Consider the following 11304-nt stretch of genomic DNA (forward strand, 5'->3'; position numbering starts at 1 on the left):
GTGCTTAAAAAAAGCTAAGTATCACCTGTAGCGAGAGTGCAGGTATTAAGGATCAAATGAACCGTCACCGCTACGTTGTCCATGTTCTGATTCAGAGCGTTCCCCAGCACACTCAGGTCCTTTTCAAGGTGCTCCCACAGGAAGACGAGAACATCAGGGGGCTTCGGGTGGATCATGTCACTCACTCCCTGAAATAGCAAACCACCACACCGGTGTTATTAGCATCGTCGTTTCAACACAACTGATCAACTCTGGTGCAGATTCAGGTGGCGTCTAACCTTGTGGTTTCCAGTGGTGCCCTGCAGCATGGCCAGGTGTGTCAGCAGCCGCAGGATGCACGACTGAACGTAGGTCATCTGTCTTTCCGGGGCCTCCGACCTTCCACTGGCCGCTCCTAATATGTGTCCCGCTCGCGTTCGATCACTGTCAAACAAGACACACGTCAATCAAACTTTCTTGAATGTGAAAAACATGTCACAAAGCTGATTATGGAGCGGTTAATTACCCCCTGTTTTCGCCTTGAGAAACACCTGGAACGGGTCGGTGGTTAATCCCACCAATCGGAGCGCCACAGTCTGAACATTTTGATGTGACCATCGGTCTACCACACTGTAAAAGACACAGATGCGTGCGGTTATTGGTTGTTGCTCTGCTCTCTGATGTTGAGAGATGAATGCTAGCACCCTGAGAGCTCCTACCTCTCCCACAAAGTACGCATGTCCTTGGGCACAGTCTGCAAAAGAGGTAACGGTTGTGATATAAACAGCATACACGTCTCTGGCTTTGCTCTGATTTGTGATTCAGTTTTTTGCATTCATAACAGTGAAATTGCTCACAAACGCTGGCAGTGGCTGGCAACTTTTCTTGAAAACACTGTGGGTGAAGGCATTAAAGGTTCTTGCTCAAGGACACTTTGGCACTTTTAAACTTACAGTACTGCTGTAAGCGGTCCTCTCCCCTCAACCAGGCTCTGGCTTCACTGGTGTGGTCGTCAGGCATGGTTGGCAGGAAGGAGTTCTGAGACGAGACGGTGTGTTAACGGATGGCAGGCAGACCCCAGTGTGGCTGATAGTAGAACCATGTCTTACTGTAGCATTCTGAGGCTGGAAGGCTAACTGGTGGAGAGGAGCTAGGAGAGGGTTCCCACTGAGGAGCACAGAGTCCAGATGGACCATCAGCTCCAGGAGAGTTCGTCTCTTAGCAGACACGCCTGCAGACACCTGGGACTTGAGACTTGAGGGCGGCCAACGAATCTGATTTGACAGCAGTGCCATGCAGAAATCCCTGAACTCCTTTAAACTGACGTTTTTCAGAGGCTCCGCCAGTCTCCCCGTCTCCTGTAGTCCGCATAGAGCCACATGTCAGATGCAGGCAGCACACTCACTACAGAGCCAGCTCACGATAGTCACCTCTGGAGACAGGCGCAGGTTGGTGTCAGGTGAGTCGTAGTGGCAGGTGATCCGTCTGTACAGAGCCAGCGCCAGGAGACTGAGCCGAGAGCCTCCCAGCGTCTACAGGAGGATCATAAACAGGTGCAATAATTAATCAGCAATAATGAAAACACAGGCCACACAACAACCAGCAGCCTTTGTTAACTGGTAGCGTCTGTTTTAGGAGTGAAGTATCAAAAGCCCATTATTTACTCAGCCATTATTCACTCGTGCTCTCGCTGATTGATTGACTTACAGCTTCCCCTGTAACTGATTGATAACAGTTTCCAGACTTCAAGCCCAACTTACTTGCACTTCTTTCATGAAATCGTCTGATCTGCTTTCATGCAGAACCTGGTCCAGGGCGTCCCTCAGGGTCCGGTAAGGTGTCCCGCAGCAGAGGAACTGGTCCATCTTGTTTGAGGACATCCTCTGGTGAAAAAAAAAAAAAGCCATTTGGTGGGTTTGCTTTCCTTCTGGACAAGTTTGAAGCTCTTTAAGTCACTGATTCCTTCTCCTGCAGCACTGCACCACAAACAACTCTGGAATGTGTTGAGGCCACAGACCATTTTGGCCTCAATGTCAATCATCTCAGGTGACATTTATAATATTGATCTCACTCTCTGGACAGAAATACATTTGAACTTTACAACTCAGACTTTCATGGGCCGTAAAGAAAAGAGAAACACGGTTCTTTTATGAGACATCTTGGTTTAGTCCCATCTGAGTGTTCTGTCTCTCTTCCTGTTGGGGGTCTTTACCTGCAGCCGCAAGAGGTGAGGTGGGAAGACCCACCTCCAGGAGGGGGTGTTCATGAGGGACAGTATGCAGTCCCGACCAGAGAGTCTGTAGAGGGCCCTCAGCAGGTACACCTTGTACCAGTCGTTACTGCAGTTCTCGTACACCTCCTTCACCTGCTGAAGGTACCTGGCAGCCTCTCCACATCTGCCCACATCTGTTGAAGAAGGAAACAGACTGTTGATACTGTGGGATGATGATGTGTTTACTGTCATGGGATATGTCAGCACTCACATATTTTGTCATTTTTTTAACGCTTTTCACTGCCAATGAAAATATGGCTCACGAGTTTATAGTCAGTCCATCCTCGGATCCCTTCACCCTCCACCGCCTGACACCTCACGCTCAGAAAGTTCCAAAATGCTCACTGGTGACGTTTTTAAAGACACATTTTCTGTTTTTATTTTGAAAGTTACTTTTTGAGGTAAGGCGGGGCTGTTTTCCTCATTGTGAAAGACTTTCACGGGATGGTATGATATCCTGAGCAGTTGAACCTGTACAAACATTGTCACTTTTCTGGTGTGACGACACTTCTGACTGATACCAGCGACGTCTGGGTTTGGGACGTGACTGCGGAAATCCATGTTGTGAGTAACTGTGGTTCAAGTTCAGCTTCAAAGACCCTGACCTGCAGCCCGCTCCAGCAGCCGGGCCGCGGAGCTCAGGCATATTCTCAGCCTGGCCATGCTGAGCAGGAACTCTGCTGGGTTCTTGTCTCTGTCGGGCATCTGTTTACTGGCGACTCTGCTCAGGAATCTCATTTCTGCCTGTGACTGCTCTTCTCTCCTCTGCTCCTCCTCTCTTGCTTCTGACCACAACAGCGAGTCCTGGGGGAGATAAACAAGAACAAATCAGGGCCATTATTGTGGTCTAGATCCAAATTAAGAGTCCTCCCAGGTAAATCTGAACATCCAGGAGCAGAGACCAGTTCTAGGTTTGTTAAAAATCAATTATAATACATAAATGATCCAACAAAGCCCGGCTGTGATCAGAAAGAGCGAGTTAGCGCACAGGAAGGCTCAAAGAGCAGAGGGTTAGCAATGCTAATGCTAACATGAGCAATAACTGAGGGGGTGCTGTGGCCATCAGAGTGCATACTCAGCTGTAGCCACAGTCACACTCATGACACACCAGACGCTGGTTTTTGGCAGGTTTTCAAACGACACGAAACATGGAGAAGAGTGAGCAAGTGAAGTTGGTGTGTTTTACCTGGAAACAGTTGACAAACAGCAGGCAGAGCTCCGAGTGGTCGTCTTGGTCCAGGAGATTCTCCTTCAGATCCTTGAAGTAGGTCTGAATGCGAGTCATTGCCTCGTCAAAGCTGAAACATTTGAAATGGTTGACCAGACCGTCTGGATGTCCCGAGGCACTTCAGTAAAGTGTCAGTGCGCCGTGCTACATTCACACGATGGAGATATTTGAGACATTTACCCCGCAGGAAACGTCTTACTGGGCTCATTAACTTTCACCTCAATACATTTCCATGACTTAGATGGAAATTTTCATGATGACAAACTACATGATGCAACTTTGACATGTTTTAAAGTGGGTCGATACTAACGAACGTTTTTCAAAAACTTTTCTGGGGCCAGAAGTCGCCATTTTCTAATGTCAGGACTTTTCCTTTTCTTTCCTTCTCATGACCGTTTGACCCTTACTCCTAGCTCCGCCCACAAATGTTACATATCCATCAATTCTTCATCGCTGTAAAAAAATGGTCCGTGGAAGCACAGCAGAACATCTTTTGTTAGTCCAGCAGAGAAGAAAAATTGATTTCCTGTGCATTAATAATGAAGTATTCTTCTCTAGCGTTATGAATACTTCTACCTGAGAACCGAGGTCGTTCAGATTCCGAGCTCACCTGTACTGCAGCAGGAGTTTTGGCAGCACCGAGCGAACCACTGGACTGTTGTCCACACACTCCAGGAAAGGAGTGAGCTGCCTGGTCCTGTACACCCCTCCTGCATCATCAGCACACACACGATGATGAGCATCATTGTTACAGCAGCCTGGATTCTCTGACTACGACATTCCTGAAGTGAAGAGCTCTCACTGACCGCTAGCAGAGATGAGCAGGGAGAAGAGAAGCTCCACCACTCCCTGGCCCGGCCTCTCATCCTCTGAGAAACAGAACCTGGACACCACCTCCAGGAAGAAGGAGTTACAGCATTCACGGAGCGCCACCTGCTGCTGGAGAGCTGCCCTGAAACATCACAAGCAACATGTCACTGACCCTTTACTATTAGGGCTCGGATAAAATATTGATACTGCAATAAATCCTCATCGGTGTGCTGGTGCAGCAGCCGGTGTTTGAAGATTCACTCTGTTGCCATTTTGTTTGACCATTTTGACAACTTGATTTTTTTTGTGCGTGTGTGAGCCCTGCACTTTGTTGGACATTGTTTTCATCCCAGTTGTAATTTTTTTTTATAATCTGCTATGAATCCGCTTGTGATAACGCTAAACTAATTTCTACGACACTGGCACTCACTGAATGGTTTCAGAAACAGCTGGTTTGAAGTTTGGCGGCAGTTTTTTCCTGCATGTAGGACACGAGTGTCTCTCTGCCTGAATGTATGTCTGGAGACACCGCAAACAGAGGACGTGCTGGCAGGGGAGGACGCACGGATCTGTGAGCTCCTCCAGGCAAACTGGGCAGGAAATTCCAAACCTTCAGAAACAAAAATTCATTGTGGGAGAAAAGTCAAGTCACTGAGATAAGAAAGAGATGAAGTCGTTCTTGTTGCTTTATTCCACAGATTGAACAATTTGTTGTTTAGAACAGCGATGTTGCTGTGACTTTCTTTCATCTTCCCCTGCACGGATCAGATATTCCGGCAATCAGTGAAATTACTGGCGGGCAGTAGAGGGCGTTATTGTGGGCCTTGTGGGGGAACACTGCACATCCAGGTCCAAAAACAAACCAAGACAGAGCAGACTGAGGGATGTTGTGGTTCTCCAGGGGACCTGTGGTGCTGCACCAGGCCCACTTTTTCATATTTATGGCACAAGATAGTCTGGGGACCTTTTTTATTTGAGTGAAAATCTTCAAAAATGCAGGTGGCAACTTTTTTAAAAGGCTGGTGGGGAAAGAGTTAAAATTAAAAACAATATAGTCATGAAAAGGCAGACCCTGACCTCAGGTCCCCGCTCAACGACTCCTCGTGGAGAGAATTGAGGATGCGGATCAGCTGCTGCAGCGTTTCCACGCCCCTCACATCACCTGACTCCTGCATCAGCTGTTGATGAAATGAGAAAAAAAGTTCGTTCTCCATCCGTCTGACGGTTTGTTTTCACAGTCCAACGAGAAGTTTACTTGATGTTTGAAGGACTATCTGGACATTGGACCATTTTCAAGTTCTCACCAATACGTACCTTGCACTCCCTGCACCGTTTCTTTGTGTCTCCAGAATGTTAAATGCTAAATTCAATTTAACTAGAAGCCAATAGACTGACAGCTAACAACAGCACAACCTATTTGAGGGTACTTGAAAGGCAAAATACACTCTTTGGTTGAAGTATTGCTTTAAATGGAGGTTTCCACTGTGAGAAAGACCACTATGACTTCCTCTACCAGTAATAAAGGTTTACATCCTTGGGAATATCGGGAAGGAAATGTAGAAGTGAAAACCCCTGATGCTTACGTTCAGGACAAGGTTGCAGTGTCTGAAAGCCAGATTTTTCAATTTCAAGTCGTCTTCTTTAACTTTACCACTGATGTGCTGGATGAATGACGAAACAACCAGCATCCCGTACCACAGTGACCTGGAGGTGGACACGAAGTTATAAACGACCCACAGAAACTCACAGTGGGCGGCGATATTCTCACCAAACATCTAACCAGACTCACCTGATGGAGTCCAGATGTTGCAGCCCATCGGGGCCAAACAGGCTTCTGTATTTCTGACCGAAGGCTCGGTCCAGACAAGGCTGCAGAAGCTCCACCCTACTCACGAAAGACTCACACTGGTGCAGGGAAGTCACGGTGTTTGGTTTGGTTTGCTCCACACAGACACCAAGAGCTGCAATGTCCTCCGGCTGCCAAATAAAAGACAGACGCGTGGCTCATGGTAAATCAGACCCGTGACCGCTGTTGACCAGAACTCTGTATTCCGTCCTTCTACATCTGTGTATAATTTCTATATTTATCATTTTGTATGTTATGAATTTGCTACTTTTTCTTCCCTTCCTAAGTGCTACTGATGAAAATGAGCATTCCTACTAACTGATACATTTTCAGAGAGAAGTTCTGTATTTACTGATAGTCTCTCATGTGTGATGTCCCTACCACACGAACAAATTAGCAATGGCTCCTCATGACCGGCTTCATTTTAAGGCAGGATTTCTGTCCATGTAAAGCTACAGAGAGGCACCGTGACTGAGGACGAGTGCAGAGGTCAGGCTAACAGGACAGCTCAGGTCTAGTTTCCCAGGGCAATGGCATAGGTTTAAGCTCAACACTGGCGATCATGTCAGTCTGCAGCTACAACCCCTTCTGACTTTTTGTCGAAGTCCTCCTCCCTGCGTGAAGCAACAACCTCTGAGCTAGCTAGCTAGCAAGCAGACACCTACACACTCAAGTCTTGATGAAGGTTTGCATTGCTATGTAAACCCGGCCTGTTGGGTCTTTTCTGTGAATAGTGATGAAAACAATATACAATGACAACAGGTTTCCTGAAGACAACACGAGGGGACCATCGCTGCGCCCTGTCTTAGCACCGCCCACAAGGATGATGATGATGATGATGATGATGGCACTTTGAGAGAACTTGAGCCCCCAAAAAAGGAAGCAATTTCATTCTTGGTTTAATGGATATGTTCCAAAATTTAATATGTTCTTGGCAACATTTGCCAAGTTTGAAAATTCAGACGTGCAGTTTCTGCATGAATTTGCTGGAACAGCAGCAAAAACATGACCTACTTGGCGGACGCAGAGAGGCTCGAACACGATGTTCTCACCATTTCTTGAGGCTGCCCCTTTGTCCCACTCTGAAGCAGATCTGTGGCCATCTGCGGCTGCAGCTGGAATATATGGCAGAGCATGTCCAGTCGGAGAGCGAAATGTTTGGCAGCAGCCGTGACCCAAGGAGGAGACAAGTCAGGAGGCACACCCATGGCCCTCTGAAGCTGGGATATGCAGCCCAACATGGCCCTGGTCAACACCTGCGTGTGACAGGAGGTTGCCAAAAGTCAAACACTGCTTAGGTTCACCTCAATATGTATCCCATAATATCTATATCTATACCTCGAGTTCATCCGCTGACTTGATCTTCAGGGAAAGCAGTAGAAAGTCTTTGATATAGAGGTGGCTGAGCTGTGATCGCTCCTCGTCAGACAGGTTCTTTAAGTGGCCGCACAACCGGCTGCTGTTGAAGGTGCTCACAAACCGGACAACCCTCTGTAAGCCGCCTTCTTCAGTCACTGAGGTGCAGTCAAAAGAGTGGAAGATTGTAATTCCCATGGAGGTTTCATGGTCAAAGTCAAACTATCATCTCAGCTGTGTTTAGATGATTCATTTCAACGAATAAGATCCAAGACAAACCTGGGATGAACTCAGATTCTTCCCACAGGTTTTCAAGGTGCAGTCTGAAGAGCCAGCTGAACGGGGTGGCACACGGCTTTTCCTTACCATCCAACATGAAGTAGTGCTGCACAAGCACCTCCTGATCAGACTCACTACACATCGTGGTGAGATAAGAAGATGAGTTTGCAGCTGGTTTACATTCACTTAGAAAGTTGTAAATTAGGATCAATCGAGGTTAACCGACGATACCTTGAGTTTTGGGGTGGTGTTAGGGGTAAAACCTGTGAATCTGCCAGGATGTCCAACCATAGCTGACTGAACCTGCCCTTCGACAGCAGGTCCAGATTGGCATACCTGTCCATGATTTCCAACATGCTGACAAAGATGGGAGTCACAGTGGACTGAAGATGGCGCCACAGGGTATTTCTGAGCGTTACAGACAAGAAAGGAGTCACACTCAACTGTCTGAAGCTAATAACATTACCTAGAAACAGTCGGGGCCACAGACTGCAGCCTACATGCAAACTTTTTGCTTCAAATAACACGTAGACTTATTCTTGCTGAACGACAGACAAACCACATCAATCAAATAAGACACTGAATCTTCAGGTATCCTGTCAACTTGCAAACAAGACTGAACCATTACCTTAAAGTTCCCCCTTCTTGCAGCGCCTGGCGTTTCTTTGATTGTGTGCCCACCCAATCCTTAGGACAGTCCATTCTCTCTTCCTGGTGTGCCAACGCCTCGGACAGTCTACTCAACAGCACCCTCTGAAAATGAGCTAGAACACAAGATCTAGGTTTCAGCAGAAACAGTTTAACATGTTGTAACATGGAATGTTAATTGCTGGTGGTTCCGATAAAACCCAGTTAAAACTTAGAATCTTCCCTAGATTCACCATGTGACTACGAGTCCTTCTCCCGCCATTTTACTGTCTGAGGATAAATATTCCAAATCCTCAAACATCAAAAACCCACCTTGATGAGGATCCACGACAGTATCGGCACATCATCGGTATCTGCAGATGCTGTCGCGGATCCTCATCAAGGTGGGTTTTCAATTGAATTCCCAATGTTTACATGTTTTTTTCAGTATGTGAGTTTGGCATAAACTCTTTTTATGACAATAAATCGGGATCAATAAATCATGGCTATTAGCCAAATCAGTTATTAAATTTCAGTATTTGGATCTCAGCAAAACGATACAATACCCGTGCATCCCTCAACTTGATGCTTTTCCAAAAGCACTGACTGGTTTCCTCCTCCTGGAGACGATTTCCACCTGCCATTTCCAAGACAACTGATGAGGAATTTTATCTGGTACATCCCCTTCCTCTTACTTCCTTGGGCCTCATTCTCATCATTCATCTATCAGGATAATAATTGATCTGACCCCGGGCCTTGACCTGAGGCTGGGCGTGAACCTGTGTCGTCTGCCATACCTCTTTTTATAATCGTAACTTCGTTGCTAGAACACTCACTGATAGTAAAGCTGACACTCACAACGCCAGCGTTATCCTGATGCATCGCTGTGTTTAGACTACGTGAAGGTCTATCTATCAGGTGTTCCTGATAGCGCCCGACATAATTAGTGTGACTGTTTAAAAGGGGAGGGAGGTGTTCTGGGGGGGCTGACTCATCCTCATCTCACAGCAAACCTAGAACATCTGTATCAGACATGTCCAGTGTAAGCCATCTCTGAGTTTCCAGCCTGTGTCTTGTGTCTGACCAATGCCTTCATCACACAAAGTTCCTCTACAACAACAGACAGATTCCCTAACCGATTTCTTAATATTACATAATATTTAGATACAGTTCCCTGGAAGGAATGTCTCACAAAAACCTCCATGAAAAGTCAACTTGTAAGTACGCAAAAAAAAGTTACAGTTCAAATCAACTCCAGATGGAAATATTCACCCCGCAAGTGGTCTTGACCAGTCCTTAGAAGAGTCAGAAGGATGTGCATCCTCTGCATGCTTCGTGATGCCACGCCATCGGGGTCCCTCAACAGACCCACAGCCTTTTGGATGCATGATGTCACTAAAGCAAGGGGGTGGAGATGGGGCCTCACGGCCTGCATACAAACACAAATACATGGTGAACATATTTAAAACATTAAAAATTCAAAAACCTTAATTTTTTTACTCCATCACAGGGAAACTGTAAAACTCACAGAGTCTTGTCCTTCCTGCACTGTGTCTCTGTCGCTGAGGTTTTCTGTAAAGGGAAAAATAATGCTGTGCTATTTTATGTATTAATTGCTCTGTACAGAATAATACAACCACATTCTACTCTGACTTCAAATACAATGCACTGGCTAATAATCAGAGGAGGCAAAGTTGCTACCTGACAGGGTCGGGCTGAGTAGGTTGCTGATGAGAGTTCCACAGAAACACAGCAAGTTCAGGCTCATGTCGTGTGAATCCCTCAAGTCATCAATATGCACCGAGTGCCAGACTCCTTCAAGTGGAAAAACAAAACAATTTCTTATCTTTTCATGCTTAGTATATCACAGCAAACAAACATTTCTAGAAGGCCCTCTGAGGATACACACAGAGGGCCAATGTCCATATCCTCCCAGCTTGGAAAAATATGGCCCTTTAGCTCCCAATGCGTTACCTAACTAACTCAAATATGGTTAACTGGTTAAAAACAACCCCGCCCCACACTCAAGGTACCAGGAGAAACTGGAAGTTGACATGGTATAAAAGATGAGGACCAAGTCCCATCTGTTAAAACAATCTGGTTTTCAGGACTGTGTCTGACAGAGAAGGCACTAATGTTTGCAATGCTAGCCTAGCTGCTAGTGGAAGTGCAATCTGCAATAGCAGAGGAGGTACACAGCAGGAGGTTGAATGTGTCAGGGAGTACAAGATTTAAAATGTGTAGGAACCATTGCCAGTACACAAAAAGGTAATTCCTGTTCCTCCAACACTTTACAAAACAATGGAAAAAGTACTATAAAACTATAAGGTAATGGAGTGCCTAGATATGACTTAATATCAGTATGATAATACTTAATACAAACCTCCTTGGAAACCAATGTACTGAGATTGACTTGGCATCCTGGAAACCTTAACAATAAAAATCACCCAACAAGTCTGTTTGTCCTGGGTCATCAGGTAGTTCATGGTGCAATATCTGGGTGAAGAGCAGTTAATCAATACATGAATTCTCTGGGGAAGCACTGAATTTACAGCCCGATATTGAGCCCTACTTTGCTGATGCAATGAGCTCGTCACAGCAGTGGGATTCCTCGAGGTCAATCTGGATTAACAGAATGTGATGATCTTGGCCAGCGTCTCTAAGGAAACCCCTGACATAGAAGGGACACGGAGGAGACTAAACAAAAGACCAAAAATGACAGTAAATCAAAACTTAGCATTTGCATCACTGCAGTACCTTATCTTGCTGCAGAAGGAGACCTCAGTGTCAAACTGGTGGAGCGACAGCAGGAGGATATTTTTCATTTGAAGTCTCACAGCTTCAGCTATTACTTTGACATCTGCTCTGGTCAGCAGGCTGGAGAAGGTAGTTATCTATAAAACAAAC

At 46.0% G+C, this 11304-nt stretch overlaps 1 protein-coding gene across 3 annotated transcripts in view; it reads right to left on the bottom strand.

Moving 5' to 3' along the window:
• Nucleotides 1–11304, bottom strand: part of rnf213b (ring finger protein 213b) — a 34987-nt gene that overhangs the window by 6774 nt on the left and 16909 nt on the right. For all 3 annotated transcript variants that reach the window (XM_086196443.1, XM_086196444.1, XM_086196442.1), the window contains exons 27-54: nt 11155–11291; nt 10970–11068; nt 10781–10893; nt 10099–10212; nt 9926–9969; nt 9670–9826; nt 8399–8534; nt 8002–8178; nt 7771–7904; nt 7474–7649; nt 7188–7391; nt 6079–6266; nt 5873–5993; nt 5367–5467; nt 4720–4899; nt 4286–4431; nt 4090–4189; nt 3438–3549; nt 2857–3055; nt 2192–2385; nt 1740–1862; nt 1410–1511; nt 1089–1337; nt 933–1017; nt 699–733; nt 506–609; nt 279–423; nt 26–188 (exon numbers count right to left, since the gene is read on the bottom strand). In XM_086196443.1, coding sequence (XP_086052569.1) covers nt 26–188; nt 279–423; nt 506–609; nt 699–733; nt 933–1017; nt 1089–1337; nt 1410–1511; nt 1740–1862; nt 2192–2385; nt 2857–3055; nt 3438–3549; nt 4090–4189; nt 4286–4431; nt 4720–4899; nt 5367–5467; nt 5873–5993; nt 6079–6266; nt 7188–7391; nt 7474–7649; nt 7771–7904; nt 8002–8178; nt 8399–8534; nt 9670–9826; nt 9926–9969; nt 10099–10212; nt 10781–10893; nt 10970–11068; nt 11155–11291 — 3838 coding nt within the window. The remainder of the gene's footprint in view (nt 1–25; nt 189–278; nt 424–505; nt 610–698; nt 734–932; nt 1018–1088; nt 1338–1409; nt 1512–1739; nt 1863–2191; nt 2386–2856; nt 3056–3437; nt 3550–4089; nt 4190–4285; nt 4432–4719; nt 4900–5366; nt 5468–5872; nt 5994–6078; nt 6267–7187; nt 7392–7473; nt 7650–7770; nt 7905–8001; nt 8179–8398; nt 8535–9669; nt 9827–9925; nt 9970–10098; nt 10213–10780; nt 10894–10969; nt 11069–11154; nt 11292–11304) is intronic.

Source organism: Aulostomus chinensis, chromosome 23, assembly GCF_037954235.1.
Source record: "Aulostomus chinensis isolate RoL2024-O1b breed Wild chromosome 23, RoL_Achi_v1.0, whole genome shotgun sequence".
NCBI classification, from domain to species: Eukaryota; Metazoa; Chordata; class Actinopteri; order Syngnathiformes; family Aulostomidae; genus Aulostomus; species Aulostomus chinensis.